The sequence below is a fragment of the Myotis yumanensis genome, unplaced genomic scaffold, assembly GCF_028538775.1.
Source record: "Myotis yumanensis isolate MYYU_CA2020_CCGP unplaced genomic scaffold, mMyoYum1.0.hap1 SCAF_19, whole genome shotgun sequence".
Lineage (NCBI taxonomy): Eukaryota > Metazoa > Chordata > Mammalia > Chiroptera > Vespertilionidae > Myotis > Myotis yumanensis.
In genome coordinates, this window is record NW_027223770.1 from 6,505,468 (window position 1) to 6,522,343 (window position 16,876).

General features: G+C 51.4%; 1 protein-coding gene across 1 annotated transcript; it reads left to right on the top strand.

The window, feature by feature from the left end:
• Positions 1–62: 62 nt before the first annotated feature.
• On the top strand, positions 63–16,289 carry HRK (harakiri, BCL2 interacting protein). The gene is made up of 2 exons (XM_070399983.1): positions 63–394; positions 15,662–16,289. The coding sequence occupies exon 1, from the start codon at positions 63–65 to the stop codon at positions 336–338; it is 276 nt and encodes a 91-aa protein (XP_070256084.1). The 3' UTR covers positions 339–394; positions 15,662–16,289.
• Positions 16,290–16,876: the final 587 nt, after the last annotated feature.

Genomic DNA, 16,876 nt, shown 5'->3' on the forward strand with positions numbered 1-16,876 from the left:
AGGCCGGAGGCAGAGGAGGCGAGGGGCGGCCCGAGCTCGGGGAGGGAGCGAGGCGAGCGGTCATGTGCCCGTGCCCCCTGCACCGCGGCCGCGGCCCCCCGGCCGTGTGCGCCTGCAGCGCGGGGCGCCTGGGTCTGCGCTCCTCCGCCGCGCAGCTCACGGCCGCCCGGCTCAAGGCGCTCGGCGACGAGCTGCACCAGCGCACCATGTGGCGGCGCCGCGCGCGGAGCCGGAGGGCGCCGGCGCCCGGCGCGCTCCCCACCTACTGGCCCTGGCTGTGCGCGGCCGCGCAGGTGGCGGCGCTGGCGGCCTGGCTGCTCGGCAGACGGAACTTGTAGGAACGCGGGGCTTCTTGGTGGGGCCGGAGCCGAGACCCAGCCGGAGCAAGCAACAGGTACGCGAGCCGGCCAGCGAGCGCCAGGGCGCGGCAGCTGGGGGCTGGAGACGCTGGGCCGGCCTGGGAGCCGGAGAGCCACAAGTTGAGCTTTCTTCCCTTCCCATCTCCTTCTTCCTCTGCTCCCTTCTCTCACAAGGATCTACGTGTCCCTCCTATCCAGCCCCCATCTCTCCTTCCACGTGTCAGGCCCACCGTTCCTGTCCCCTTCTCTTTGACTCCTTACGCGCATCTTGCCACTACCTCCAGTGGGGTGGCTTGGGGAGGACTTCGGCCTCCACATCCCCCACCAGCCGCTCAAATCAACACACAATACGAGAAAAAAGTGTGCTTGCTGTGACAACGTAGTTACAAGCCACGCCAGATAATTATAATCTAGCGCTGTTTCAAGACAAGTCCCCCATCCTCTTCCGAGCCGCCTGGCGGTCCTAAGTCGCCACAGTCTCCACCAGCTCCACTCCAAACCCGGTTCTTCTAAGTGTCACTTCTCCAGTTTCTGTTCCCCAGTCTCCCGCGCCCAGAGCGCATCTCCATCCTTCCTCCCTCTCCGGGTTTCTAGCTGGCGCTCTTTCTCCCCAAGGCCTGCGCACTTGGCAGTTTCCCTTCGCGTTGGCAACTTCTTCGCTGCTTCTCCAGCGAGGTGTCCCGTGTAAGGAACGTGGCCCGCTCTTCACCAGGCGGTTGGAGCTGGGGTGGAGAAGGAGATGCTCCCCGAAGTGGGCTGGGATCGGAGGCTCGTAGGGAAGCTCCCTGGGGGGAAGCCTTAACGAAAGAGCATTTAGTGAGCTCCTCTGGGTGCTATGCCCAGATTAGGAAGGGAATGTTGGAGACCTTGCTAGGCACTGCGCGGTGGTGGGGGTGGGAGTGAGTAGTGAGCACCTCGTGTGTTTGGTACTAGTGGGATAGGGGTACTGATCACCTACTGTGCGCAAGGCCCGTGGGGTTGGGGAAATTATTGAGGACCAGCTGTGTGCCTGGCACTGAGTTAGGCGCTTCGGGGGAACACGTGTAAGGAACGCCTTCTTTTCAGATTCTGGAATAGAGAGGGGAGCTGCAGAGAATGGGGTGGGGAAATCAGGCTGAGCCCACCATAGGTGAGTCTAGGGCCAGAGGGTGAAGGTCGAAGGTGAGAAAGCCAGCCACTCCGGGATGCCGAGGCCCACTGATGCCCAGCCCCGAGCCCCGCGCCCCGCCACGCGCTGACACTCTGGGAAGCTGGCGCGGCGCCCGCAGGCGAGGCCCGAGCGTCTGCGCCCTCGGGGAGAGGCGGCAGCCGGAGCGTGGGGGGTGGCAGCGCCCCGGGAGCTGCGGGGGTGAGCGGGGTGTGAGCCGGGAGCGCAGGCGACAGATGTCTCGTGGGCCGGCGCAGCCCGGGCGCTGGTGAAGAGAGGCGCGCACTTCGGGGCGCACCCTGCCCGGCTCCCGGAGGTCCCATCCGCGATCACTCCTCGGGAGAGGGGCTCCCTCAGCCGGCAGCCCAGGCTGAGGCTGCCACATCCCCAGTGGCCGAAACAACATTTTTGGACCGGGCGCAGGGAGCAAATGAATGAATGATAGATAGATAGATAGATAGATAGATAGATAGATAGATAGATAAATGGAGTGGAGAGAGAAAAAGATCCGGAGCTTGAAGCCCAAAGCGTGGGATTTGGGAAAAGGTGGAAAGGAGGGTGGCGAAGGGAAGGAAAACAGGCGTCGAGACGGGGAAAGAAAGGAAGGTCGGGGGAGCTGGAGAACAAGTGGCAAGATAGCGGGAAAGTGGGTTAGAAGAAAAGATGGAAGGAAGCGCCATCCGGTAGAAAGGGGAGGAGGCTGGGACAAGGCTTCCTTCTGTCTTGGGGTCCAGGTGAGGTTCGGGAAGGCGCTTCCTTCCCAGGACGGGGCGGTGCGGGATGCTGGGCAGCCCACCCAGGGGGCGGAGAACCCCGGAGCTGGGCCTCTGTGCGCCTCCGGGCTGGGGTGCCCCCAGGACTCCAAGGAGGAGGCCGCGCGGGGCTGTGGCCTCGCCCGGGCTGCAGGTGAGGGGCGGAGAGGAGCTTCGCTCGTGCGGCGGTTTAGAGTTCATTTCCCCTCCTCGCCCTGCTTCTGCCCCAGAGTTCCCTGCTGCGTCCTGACTCCAGGCCACCCCCTGCTCGTCCCCCAGCCACGCATCCTCCAGGAATCTCACGCCTGGGGTGCCCTGACCCCAAGACGCACGCCCCTTTCCTCCAGCGCCACCCCTCACTCCCTGGGACTCCTGAGCTCGCTCCCAGCCTTGGTTCCCAACCAAGGGACTGGAGTTCTCTGCGGCTCACACTTTTTTTGTGCTTTTGGCTCAGTTGGGAGACTCATCTTTCCTCAGCCTCGGGTAAGATAGGAAGAAGTGGAAGGAAATCCATAGGAGAAAGACCATTTGCTGAGTTCTGTTTGTGGTCCTCTCCTCTTTTCCTACCCTCCAGGAGTGGGGACCCTCATAGGGTAGTTTAGGGGGTTCAGGGCACCTGAGCCAACCATATAAGGCAGACAAGATTTCTCTTAGGCATTAAGGGTGGGCTTAGCTATATGCAGGACCACCGTTTCAACAGTCTTGTTTTGGGTCTGTACTGTGAGCCAGCAACACTTTTCTCAGAAGTCATTATAAAAAAAAAATCCTGGATGCCCTAACAGGTTTGGCTCAGTGGATAGAGCATCGGCCTGCGGACTCAAGGGTCCCAGGTTCGGTTCCGGTCAAGGGCATGTACCTTGGTTGCGGGCACATCCCCAGTGGGGAGTGTGCAGGAGGCAGCTGATCGGTGTTTCTCTCTCATCGATGTTTCTAACTCTCTATTCCTCCCCATTCCTCTCTGTAAAAAGTCAATAAAATATATTTTTTAAAAAATCCTGGAAAAGAAACAACCCTGAGACTCAGTTTTCCCATATGTAAAATGGGGACAATTGTAGTACTTAATGCATAGATGTTGTCAAGAGGGTCAAATGAATTCAGACATAGAAAGGTCTAGAAGAGTGCCTGGAGCATAAGAAGGGGGTATAAATGTGAGCTATCATGATTATGATTGTGTATTTAATATTTTTTTTCCCCAAAGTAGACAACATTTTGCCGTAGCCAGTGCTGGCAATGCCACACCATCCCTACTTGCCCTTTTGAAGAACTAGGGCCAGATGGGCCAGGATAGTACAGAGGTTAAGAGCATGGATTTAGGGATCAATGGAATGGGATTTAAGTCCCAGCCCAGGAACTTGCTGGCAGTGTGACCTTAGGTAAGAAACATAACCTCTCTGAGCCTTTTAAATTGGAGTTGTACTCCGGGGTTGTTGGGAGGATGGTAGGAGACCATCCACTTAAAGAGCCCCGTGCAGTGCCTGGCACTTCCATCACTGACCAGAGGACGCTCTGAAATGGTTAATGCCATCCTGATGGTTTCAAAGGGGAAACGGAGGAGAGAGAGTCCACTTGAGTCATTCAAAGGATCAGAGGCAAAGTCAGAAATGGGACTGGAATTTCTATCTTTGAGCCCCGCCCCTATCCCCCTCTGCCCCCAAGATGACTTGTGGGTTGCAGAGGATGAGAAGATACTGGGTAGCAAGCAGAGGGGGGTAGTGAGCCTTGAATTCCTGCAATAGAGAGAGTCCCTTTCTGAGGGAGCCTAGAGGAGGCTCTTAGGAGAAGGAGGAGGGAGGGTGGGATTTACCCAGTCATTGCTCTAAGATACAGGAAAGGGAACAAAAGGTGCTTTATGGTGAGTGCTGGCTGGCAGAGGTGTGGGAGGGAGCAGAAGTGTGCCTTGGGAGGGGGCAGGGAGGGGGAGAATGAAGCCAAGGAATCCGCCTAGTAGAGGGGCCAGTGGAAGGGCCTAAGGAGAAGGGGAGAAAGGTGGATTTTGCAGGCCCAAGAGTGCAATGGGGTCAGGGGCAAGGCAGATAATGGGCCAGCAGGAGCCTGCTTTTATGAATTAATGAGGGCCTGGCCTGCCACCCAGATTTGCTAACTGGTTCTTGGCAGGTACTTTGGGCATTAAGTGGTTAAACCTGGAGGCACATCCCTGAGGCCTCCCTCCTAGCTGGCTGCACCTCTGCCATCATTACTTTTAGAGCTTGAAAGCTTAGGCGAGTGGAGGGAGAGAGCAGAGCAGAAGGAGACAGCTGTTGGGGAGGAACCCCTGGAAGGGGCCAGATGTACAGCCTTCCTGCCCACATGGTCTCTTGCCTGCAGTCACCCGCTTGCCTGGTGAGAGGCCAGGGCACAAGCGCCTGAGCTGTGGATGTAAGAACAGCCACACCCGGGAATAATTAAATACCCATCCCCCCCCCCCCCCATGTGGGCTGGGTGGACCTGGTGACCACACCTCTGATTTTTGAAAAGTTCTCTACATTGGGGGTAGGGAGGAGTGAGTAGGAGCTTCTGTTTCCCCTCTGGTCATCACCATATGTGATGATAGGATTGCCCCATAGTGTCCTAGCCCCCAACGACTTGCTTGTCACACAGTAGGTACACAATATGTAACAAATCCATGAATCAGTTAGAAACTATGCAAGACAGGTATTATTGTTTCCCAAATTCAGCTCCTCTCACTTTTTCACCGAGTGGTTATTGAGTGCCTACTGTGTGCAGGGCACTGTGAACACAGGAAGGGCCAAGACACAGAAGTCCCTGCTCTCATGAAGCCTACATTTTAGTGGGAATAAAGTGATTAAGTCAATAAAGATTGTTTTGGTTATTATTGCTGTGCAACCCATTGCTCCAAAACTTAATGGCTAAAACAACTACTTGATTTTGCTCATAATGTATGATTATGCCCATATATTCTTTGGGGTAGGAATTTATAAAGGCATAGCTGGGGTGACTTATCTCTGTTCCAGGCTGGCTAGGGGCTGGAGTCATGGGGTGGGGAGGGATCTTCATTTACAGATCTGGCCGTTGATGCAGGGTGCTAGCTGGGACTGCCAATCACAGCACCTACACTCAGCCTCCACTTGTGGCCTGGGCTTCCCCACAGCATGGCAGCCTCATGGTGGTTGGATTCTGACCTGGTGATTCAGAGCTCCAAAAGCAAATGTCTTGGGGAGCAAGTGGAAGCTGCTTGGCCTTTTCTGACCCAGCTTCAGAAGTCACTTGGATTAGAAGCAAGTCACAAGACTGCCCATCGGGGAGTGGCAGAGCCCTAGAAGAGTGTGTGAGCAGGAGATGCTGTTGCGGCCATCTTTGGGTTATGCAGCCTAACACAGAGATCATTTCAGAAAGTGCCGAGGGCTCTGAAGGGAATACAAGAAGGTAATGTAACAGGGAGGGCCCAGGGGACCCCCCACCTGCAGCGGTTAGGGATGGTCTCTTTGAGGAGGAGCCAGGGTACTGGTGACTGAATGGCAAGGAGTCAGGCATCTAAGATGTGCAAGAAAGGTGTTCTGGGAAGAGAGACTAGCACGCCCAGTGGCCTGGAGGTGAGACTTTGCAGGGTGTGTTTGAGGAAGAGAAAAATGAGCAGTGTGACCAATGCCCTATGAACTTGCGGTAGCAGACATCGGAGGGGCTAGATCTGTCCATGGTAGGTAGGGAGGTGGGGTTCTAAGTGCAATGAGGAGGAGGGGCTGGGGAGAAAACCAAGTTCAGAGAGGCTTTCATAAGTAATGGGATTCACAAACGCTTACAGCACACGAAGAGACACTTTGCAAGAGAATCCTATATAATAAGAGAGGGATATGCTAATTAGCCCAGATATGCTAATTAGTCACAACCAGTATACAAATTGACCATCACTCCAACACACAAGATGACCACCCCCATGTGGCCACAAGATGGCCTGCAGGGGAGGGCAGTTGTGGGCGATCAGGCCAGCGGGGGAGGGCAGTTGGGGGCAACCAGGCTGGCAGGGGAGGGCAGTTAGGGGTGACCAGACTGGCAGGGGAGGGCAGTCAGGGGCAATTGGGCCGGCAGGGGAGCAGTTAGGCATCGATCAGGCTGGCAAGGGAGTGGTTAGGGGGTGATCAGGCTAGCAGGCAGAAGCGATTAGAGGCAATCAGGCAGGCAGGTAGGTGAGCAGTTGGGAGCCAGCAGTCCTGGATTGTGAGAGGGATGTCCAACTGCCCGTTTAGATAGGGCCTAAAGATTGGAGAGGGTGCAGGCTTGGCTGAGGGACACACACACACACACACACACACCCGTGCACGAATTCTGTGCACTGGGCCACTAGTAATTAGATATGAAGCAGTAAAAGAGGCTGCAACGTTCCATTGTCATGATTTGCAAACATGAACTGAGCACTAGCTCAGAGCTGGACAGCCGGATGCAAAGATACAGAACCAGTCTCAGCCCCTGACTTTATTATTATTATTATTATTTTTTAAATATATTTTATTGATTTTTTACAGAGAGGAAGGGAGAGAGATAGTTAGAAACATCGATGAGAGAGAAACACCGATCAGCTGCCTCCTGCACATCTCCTACTGGGGATATGCCCGCAACCCAGGTACATGCCCTTGACCGGAATCGAACCTGGGACCTTTCAGTCCGCAGGCCGACGCTCTATCCACTGAGCCAAACCGACAGCCCCTGACTTTAGATGCTCCTTGACTTCAGGGACAGGAGCCCCTGGCTCTGTCCGACCCCCACCCCAGCCTCTCAGTGGAAGTGAACTTGCTTACCTCAGGGCACTCGGAGCACAGTGGATACTGGCTGGGTTTCCATCACCTAAGAAATTTTTCCTTTCAACCCAGTAATTGTCTTCTCTCCCTCCTCCTGCCCTAAACTGGTGCCTGTGCTATGAGGTAGGGGGCCTCTGTTTTACCCACCTCAGTGAGATGCATCCTTTTCTTACTGCTGGGTACCCAGGAAAAGAGAAAGCTCCTTTACCCCCCTGTGGAGAGAAAATTGGCTGCCCCATGGGGTGTTGTCATCATTGAACCTTTGTTCCACAGGCCATAGACTTGGGCAAGATGGAATTGAATTGCTTGGGAGACTTTATGTAATATTCCTTTTTTAAAAAATTAAAAAATACCCTTTCTTTGACTACAAACAGTATTGCACGTTCATTATCAAATATTTGGGAAATGCCGAATAAAAGAAAATTGTAGTCAATTGTTTTGCTCTCTCCACTCATTCATTGTTATCATTTTGATCCATTTCTTCCCAGTCTGAAAATGCACTGGTAGGCACTTTAACAAATAGGATCACTCTAAATACATTCTCTGAAACCGGGCATTCTCATTCTATCCTGCTCCTCCTCGCCTCATATTCTCTCCAGCACACTTCCAGAGGCTGCTTAGCGTTTCATTATTTGGCTGTTCCATCCTTTAGCCTCCCAGTCTGCTCTTTTAAAAATGTTATTTATTTATCAATTTGAGAGAGAGAGAGAGAGAGAGAGAGACACAGAGAGAGAGAGAAAGGATTCCACTTACTTAGCATTCATTGGTTGATTTTTGTATGTGACCTGACTGGGGATCGAACCTGCAGCCTTGGCGTAGCGGGACGACACCCTAGCCAACGGAGCTACCCGGCCAGGGCCCAGTCTGCTCCTGTTGGACGTTCAGATTGTTCCAACCTGACAAAGAACGTCCCCATGTACAACTCTTCGGGCACGGCACAGATGATTTCCCAATCACGCCCACCAGTGGGACTTCGCTGTCAAAGCTTATGTAAACGTTCTTTGAGCATGAAGGTTGTCTAAAGAGTAAGCTGCTGTGTGCTAAAGGTGCCGAAGGGCTTACTAGACAAACATGGTCATTTGTCCCCATTTCTCATTCATGCCACCGGCCTCTCTACGTAATGTGGTTATCAGCTTGGCTCTCGAGTGGGCTGTTACCACCCTCAGCTGAGTCCGTGCGGCCCTTTTGTGGGATGTTCTTGGTGGATGGCACCTCTAGACACTGTTGCCGTGCATATGAGGACAGATGGCTCCTTGCACGCCTATCCCCACGTCAGCGAAAGGCTCCGAGCCACAGACATGTCACCAGGGTTTGCAGAGCTTCCCTGCCTGCCTGGCTGTGCCTGTCATCATGGGACGGCCATGGCCCACGTTCATCTGAGATGCTTGGGTCCGGCATCTGGTACTTAATAAATACTATAGGATGCTAACATGCTGCTGATGGGAAAACTCAGACGAGGAGGGGGCGTCTTCAGAGTGGGCATGTGTCAGGGGCAATGTGATGGATTCAAGAATCGATACCATTTGCTAAGACAGCCCGGATTGAAGATGTTGAGCCTGTTGGCACACCATGGGGCCTAATTCTTGATTCAGGATGGAAAGTGTTTTAGGCTGTTGGTACACCATAGGCCCTAATTTTTGACTCAGGAAATGTCACCACTGGTAACTTATTATCTGTCTTACTCACCCAGATTTCATGCTGAGGCAGGATATCTGGGTGGGAGGGTCATGAACTCTGGAGTCGGGCTGACTTTTGGGTTAGGCCCCACCTGCCCTTTCCCAGTTGTGTGACCTGAGGCCTGTCCCTTTACTTTCTCAGCAGCTTGAGGGACATCACCGATGTTCAGGAAATAGCAAATGATAGTGTTGTTCTTATTCGGTGTGAAATTCAGTCCACGGGTCCAAAGTGATAGTGTGGTGGGAACGCATAGACTTTTCTGGACCTCTGGCATAAAGCAGTTGCTAATTCTGCTTCTCCCGCTCCGTGGCTGACCAGCAGCGTCTAAGCCACTGAACCAGGGCTGCTGAACCTCCAGGACAGCACTCCCTCTCCTGGGAGACACTGGCCTCCAGGTCCCGCTGCAGCACTTGGCGTGGTGACCTGCACCGTGCGGGCATTCACTAGCTACTGAGTGAAGGAATGGATGGATGAGTTTGGGGAGGCCTCAGGGAATTTGGGAAATTACACATAAAATTGGCTGATTTCATACTCCTCTGTTTCCCCTCACTTGAGAGAGAAACCATGGCTGTGACCTGATTCGTAGAAGACCTATGACCCAAAAGGTCACCATTCTAGAAACACAGACGGAGCGACACATGACTTTAGAGACCACCTGGCCCCATTCCCGTCCCTTACAGACGGGGAAACCAAGGCACAGAGATAGCTGCGGAGGGTTAAGATGAGGTGGGCTGACAGCCAGCTAACTCTACAGTGTCTGAGTATAAGCAAGGGCTGACACCTGCTGATCTCCCAACGGAGCTGGACCTGCAGTTGAATTTTGTTCAACTTGCAAGTTCCACCCCCCAACTCCCTGCCAACACTTAAAAACCAGGCAGGTTTCCGGTACGGATTTTCATGTCGAAGACTGTACTTCCAGTATTTCTTGGAGAAATGGAAAGATCTGACAACCGTGAGTTTGTATTTCCACGTGGCAACAAGACTGGAGGCGAGTGTCCCCTTTAGATGGGACATCAACGCTCCAGTTACCCTGGTCCCTCCTGGTGCACGTTACTGGGCCCAATGCGTCCCAATTTGTGACCTGATTTAGGTACCACCCTGCTGGACACCCCTTGATGGCACCCACACCCACACCCACACCCACACAGGTAGCCAGTTTTAATAAATGAGATCATACTGCTTATGTTTTGTCACCTGCTTCCTCCCCTCCACTGATATTAGGTTGCTGAGATCTTCCCACGTCAACAAGGTGGTCATCATCCTTTTTCATGGCTGCATAGTGTTCCATTGTTGGTCACCTCTTTAGGGACATGTGCCTGTTTCCCATTTTCTGATAGTATAAACGAGGTGTAGTGAACATGCTTGATTAGGCAACTTTGAAAAAAAAAAAGTGAGGTTCCTAGAAGTGAAATCAAAGAATGTGCCTGTTATGTGATATGTAGGCAAGATTACTTCAGGGAAGGGTCTGCCCATTGGATCTGGTGCCCATTCTGTGCTGAGCTGCTGCCTCCTCTCTCTCAGAGCTTACCGTTCCAGAGTCAAGTGTGTTTGGCATTGAAGGCCCATCTGCCATAACCTCATAGTGGGCGGGAGCTATGAGTCCTCTGATTTCTCTCCATAGACTTTACGCAATCAATAACTATTCATGATAGCATTGATAACTATTTACTGATAGCATTGATAACTACTCACTGAAAGTATTGCTAACTATTCATGATAGCACTGATAGCTACTCATTGATAGCATTGATAATTAATGAGATGGCAGGGGGCTGGGCAGAGGGGAGCAAATATTCTTCCAGGAACTGCCAAACGGCCCCCTCCTCTCTTACACACCTAAACCGGGCTTCTGCTCCTCCTGTCCCCTCGCCACAGTCTTCTCAGGCCCAGCTTCCTAACGGAAAACATGAGCTACACCATGGAGATTGAAGCGATGACCCAGACCAGAGCCATCTTCTTCCCTCTAGGAGGGTTCTACATGGAGAGCTCTGTCCCCGTGAGTCTTAGGCACCAGGACCGACCCCTGGTGCCGTCAGAACTCTATGGGCAAAATCAGCCCACCGAAACCAAAGATGGGAGAGGGGGAAGTTACCACCATTATTCATGTGCTCACTTACTCTCATTCAACAGGTTGAATTGAGCACCTACTATGTGTGGGCATTATGCTGGGCTCTGGGGACATAATGATGGGGTGGGGAGGGACATGGTGTCTGTAAATGCCCAGAAAATATTCTGGGAAGATTAGAATGAAGGGGGCTTTCCTTTTATTTCTATCTCCTCTATTGTTTGAATGTGTAACTTCTCCCTCATGCAAAAAAAAGAGTATTTTTTTAAATTAAAAATTGCGGCCTCTTAGGGGGGAATGCAAGAGTCCTAACTCTCCTCGGGTACAGGAAAAAGGGAGTGAGCCTCCTGCTCCATCTAATGCGGCCGGCCGTGGGGTTCACAATCGCTGCTTTCAGCGTCCAAATGCAGCCCAGGGAGGCAGGACCTCGTGGCTCCCCCTCCTGCCCCCCGCCCGCCCGCCCCCTTCATACTGTGTGAACAGTGGAAATGGGACATTTTTTAAAGGGGTTTCATAAATGTCCTCAGTCATGAGCTTTGGTTGTGAGTCAGCATTGGAGAAAGTTCTTTATGAGCCAAGTTTAAGGGAAAAACATCCCAGGAGCAGAACAGTGGTTCATAGGGCGCAGTGGACTTAATGTTTTGAAAATAGTTTCAAATTGTACAATTATTATTTGTTCCTTGCAACAAACAAACAAAAACAACAGAAAACCCAAACAAACAATACAGAAATATAGAAAGTAAAATTCCCTTTACTCCCCTGGGGTCACTTACAGTCCAGATTATATAATAACTAACAATAACAACAAAGGCAGACCTACTATGTGCACAATTTCATATATATATATATTTCAGAGAGGAAGGGAGAGGGAGAGAAAGACAGAAACATCAATGATGAGAGGGAATCGTTGATCGGCTGCCTCCTGCACGCTCCACACAGGGGATCGAGCCCACAACCCAGGCATGTGCCCCAACCTTACATCAAATCATGGCCTCCTGGTTCATAGGTCGATGCTCAACCACTGAGCCATGCAGGCCGGGCTAGCCTCATATGTGCTAATACTTTCGGTCCTCACATCAACACACTGAGATTTGCTATTATTCTCTCCCCTTTTCCATAAAAGAAAATGGAGGCCCAGAGAGGTTAAATAACTGGCCAAAGTCACACAGCTTTTATTGTCTGAATCAAGACTCCAACTCAGGCGTCAGGCTCCAGTCTGTGCTCTTCACCATTACAGTGTTCTGTGTCTCTGCCACACCTTTTTATGTGGGGACACACACACACACACACACACACACACACATTCATTAATAGAAAACCAATCTGGGATTGTGCTATTTGGCCATTTGCTCTTTTCAATGAAGAATCATAACCATGTTTCTGTCTCGGCATATTTGTTCATTTACTTTTAAAATTTTTATTTATTGATTTTTAGAGAGAGAGAAGAAGGAAGGGGGGGGGGCTATTGAATTGTTATTTCACTTGTTTATGCATTCGTTGGTTGATTCCTTTATGTGCTCTGACTGGGGACTGAACCTACAACCTTGGTGTATTAGGACCACACTCTAACCCACTGAGCTGCCGAGCCAGGGTGTCTCAGCATATTTAGATCTACCTCTTTCTGATATGCACGTAGCTTAATTTGTTAATCCAGCCTCCTACTGATGGACACGTGGGTTGTTTCCAAATTGTCTCTATTACAAATAAAGTTGGAGAGAACATCCAGTTATGTAACTACCTCTGTGGGCTAGATCCCGAGCCTAGGGTGTCCAACGGAAGATCCCCCAAAATGTATGCGCAAGCCCACTCCTGTTTGTGGGAGGTGATGGAATGTGTCCACTGGCTGTGGAGTGGGGAGCTTTTGATGTTCACGTTTCACTGTGGACACCAACCTGTAACCAACACATGTGTGGGTGTGGGGATTCTTCCAGGCAGCAGGCCTGGGAACCTCGGAGTCATAGGCTCAACGATGTACCGGGAGGAAAAGAGAGAATCAGTTGCTGGTCCTTCCTAGTTTTGCAAGAGAATGCCATTCTTTTGGTGGATGAAGCTGAGCACAGCTTTAAAAATACCATTTTTCAACACACACACACACACACACACTAAACCCATTTTTTCCTCACCTCTTCTGGTGCCATTGTAATGTTCCCTTCATCATGTGCAGTTAGCTCACATTTGCCTCTTCCATTTCATTTAATGGAATCATACAATATTTGTCTTCTCCTGTCTGGCTTCTTTCTTTTAGCGTCATGTCTTCAAGATTCACCCATGCTGTAGCATGTGTCAGGACTCTGTTCCTTTTCATGGCTGCATAATATTCCACTGTATGGACATACCCCAACCTATGTGTCCATTCCTCAGTTGATGAACATTGAGGTTGTTTCCACTCTGGGGCTGGCATGGATAATGCTCCTGTGAATGTTTGTATGCAAGTCTTATTGGGGGCACATGTTTTCAGTTCTCTTGGTTATGTGCCATTTTTTAAGGTTTGAAGTTGCTGACGTGGATCCCTGTGACCGTCAGCTCATGTAGATAGTGAGTCCACTGTTGCTAATGTAGATGGTGGGATCTGTGTTTAGGACTCATCTCTTAAGTGTAGTCACATGTATTTGGTTGGGGTCCAAGGAAAAGGCAGAGAGTACCCCCAAACTGAGTAATCAGAGGAGAATTGACCCAAGTGTGGGCAGAGGTTCAAAACCAGTGACGGATAATGCAGTGCTCACTGCTGGGCTGGCAACACCCCTGACGTGAAGGGGGAAGACGAGGGAATAGGACCTGGATCCTAGAGAGGGGTCTGGGGCTGAACCAGAGCCTGCTGCCCCGTTACTGCCATCTGCTGGCGAGACCTGGCAGGAAACCAGAGGCCAAGGGCGCCTGCTGGTGCAGTTCATATGGGTCAATATCCCAGACGGCTTCCAATTTGGAGAAAATAGGGTGATCTCTCTCCCACTTTCTCTTCTAAACCACTTGGTTTGCATGACTCACATGGCAGTTCTTATTCCACCTGCTTTAGAGTAATGTGTGAAATGTTCTTTTAAAATATATATTTTTATTGATTTCAGAGAGGAAGGGAGAAGGAGAGAGAGATAGAAACATCAATGATGAGAGAGAATCGTTGACCGGCTGCCTCCTGCATGCTCCCCCTCCCCCCACTGGGGATCTAGTCTACCACCCAGGCATGTGCCCTGACCAGGAATTGAACCAGGTTCATAGGTCAACGCTCAACCACTGAGCCACAGTGGCCCAGCTGTATGAAATGTTTTTATCTCCTCTGTTAATTTGCAGCTCCTGCTAACACTCCAACCTCATCTCCTCTCCTCCTCCTCCTCCTTCTAATATCATTCACCTACCACAAAATCCACCCCTTTAAAGTCAGTGGTTTTTGTTATATTCACATAGTTGTACAACCACCCCCACCCCGATAGTCAATTTTAAAGCATTTTTGTTTCCCCAGCAGAAACCCTGTACCCATTAGCAGTCACTCCCCAATTCTTCCCATTCCCTTCAGCCCTGGGAAACCACTAATTTACTTTCTGTCTCTAAACATTTGCCTCTTCAGGACATTTCATTTAAATGGAATCATACAGCCCTGACTGGTTTGGCTCAGTGGATAGAGCGTCGGCCTGAGGACTAAAGGGTCCCAGGTTTGATTCCAGTCAAGGACATGTGCCTTGGTTGCGGGCACATCCCCAGTGGCGGGTGTGCAGGAGGCAGCTGATCGATGTTTCTCTTATCGATGTTTCTTGCTCTCTATCCCTCTCCCTTCCTCTCTGTAAAAAAACAATAAAATAAATTAAAAAAAAATAAAAAATAAAATGAATGGAATCATACAATATTTGTCGTCTCCTGTCTGGCTTCTTTCTTTTAGCGTCATGTCTTCAAGGTTCACCCATGCTGTAGCATGTGTCAGGACTCTGTTCCTTTTCATGGCTGCATAATATTCCACTGTATGGACATACCCCAATCTATGTGTCCATTCCTCAGTTGATGGACATTGAGGTTGTTTCCACTCTGGGGCTGGTATGGATAATGCTCCTGTGAATGTTTGTGTACAGGTCTTTGTGGGGGCACAAGTTTTCAGTTCTCTTGCATATGTGCCATTTTGTCTGCCCTGCCTGGGGTGCCTCATCTTATCCTGGCTAATTCCCTGGCCTTCTTCAGTGCTCAGCACGGGTCTGCCTCTTTCCCTAAGGAGCTTTCTCTGTCCTCCCTCCCTCCTTCCCCCTCCCTCCTCCCTCCCTCCCTCACTCCCTCCCTCCTTCCCTCCTCCCTCCCTCCCCATGAGCTCCCTCTCCTCCGGGCTCCTATGTTTACCCAGATTGCATGCTCCTCACATGCACACGACGCTCATTATCAGCATCTTCCCATCTCCATGTGTGGGCCTCTGAGCCCCTCAAGGGCAAGAACTATGTCACTGGATCTGTAACACTTAGTAAGGTGCTTGGCCCGTTTAGCAGTGAAGGAATGGATGGATGGATGAATGAGTGAGTGAATGAGTGAGTGAGAGCAGAGACCGTTCCCACCAGTCTGCCTTGGATATGGATCTATGAAATGAATAGCAGACCCCCTGCCCCGTCTGGAGCAGCACAAAGGTAGCCTGACAATGCAGTCTCTCTTTTAATCACAGAAGATACCTGTGCAAACATTTGGTCTGAAAGCGAGGGGTGTGTGTGCACAGGCATGTGTTTAGGGAAGGCTGGAATGTGGACAGAGCTTGAGGGGTGGGGGAGAGCACCAAGACTAGCTTTGGGGGAACCTTTCCTCTTAAAACAGAGCCTTGTATCTAGCAGCTCTCCCCCCACCCCCTCCCGACATACAGGCTGGCTGTGCAGAAGCCCAGGGCGCTGACGTCATCCCCAGTGGCTGGCTGCACGTGCCTACTGACCGACATGCAAATCTTTATTTCTGCAGGTTGGTGAAAACCCTGTGTCCTTGGAGAAAGCTGGTTCCCGTTTTCCTGAGGGGGAGCCCAGAGCTTGAAAGGCTGCGCGCGGTTGGCACTTCGAGAAGGAAGTGGGGAATACAGACAGCGCCTGGAGCACGAGAGCATCGCGGAATGGGACTGGGGAAGCCCTTTGGGGATCCAGCTGCAGAAAAGACACCCTAATGCTATTTACATACAGCTCTCTCTATATATATAAAAAAAGAAAATATGAATATTGCTACTCAGTGCATGCCGTGTGGAGGACGTGGTCCCCTCCCTTCTCTGCACCTTCCGATGTGAACTTGACTCTTTCGTGTCTGGGGCACCGGAAGAGAGATGCCTACTGTGTCCCGAGAAAAATTGCCAAGACTGGTGGGAATTAGCCTCAGAGCCAACCCACCGCCTGGGGAGGGATGCTGGTGGAGTCAGAGGTGACATTGCAAAAGGCAAAAGAGAAAGGCAATATATTTATAAAAAAGTACGGAGGACTGGAGGCCAGTGTGTAGGGGCGGTCTGGGATACCTCCACTTCCAAGTCGTGACAAGTCCTAGCCCCTCTCTCTGTCCCTAAGATAGAGAGCTAGCCCTCTGTCTCAGCAGGACAGCTGGGGTTCCCCTCTGCCTCTGGGGTCGCTGGTGCTTCGTCTGAACTTTGCTGGTGCTAAGTGTGTGTTCTCGCTGGTGCTGCCTGGGTTTTCTGTTGCCAGACCTGCGAGGCCAGGGGACAAGAGAGATTTCTTTTTTGCTGTTTCGGATTCTTTTTGTCTAAAAGGACGAGGGGAGAGTGCAACGCAAGAGTCCCTTTCTCTTTGCAGGGACCAATATCCAGAGGTGTGTGGGGGCAAACCTTGAGGCCAGGGAGGGAGGACGGAGGGGAGGGAGGGGTTGGCAGCGAGTGGCCTGCTGGTCACCAGGTGGAAAGCTGCCCTCATATATGACTGGTTTGCTGTCTCCTCCACCCCCGGGAAAAGTATCCTGGCAGTTCAGCCCACGGCCTCCCCCACTTCCCAAGGGGGTTTCAGGGCTTAGATTTTATGGATTAAAAAGCCAAGAAATGGCTACGTTCTGGTCAAGGGTAATTATGAGCAAGGTACGTTGGGGAAGGGCGCGGGTCATTTAAATGAAATGCACCAGCATCTCACTGCAGACTGATAGAGGGTCTAATTTCACACCCCCCCCCCCCATAAGCTCCTATTTTCAGAA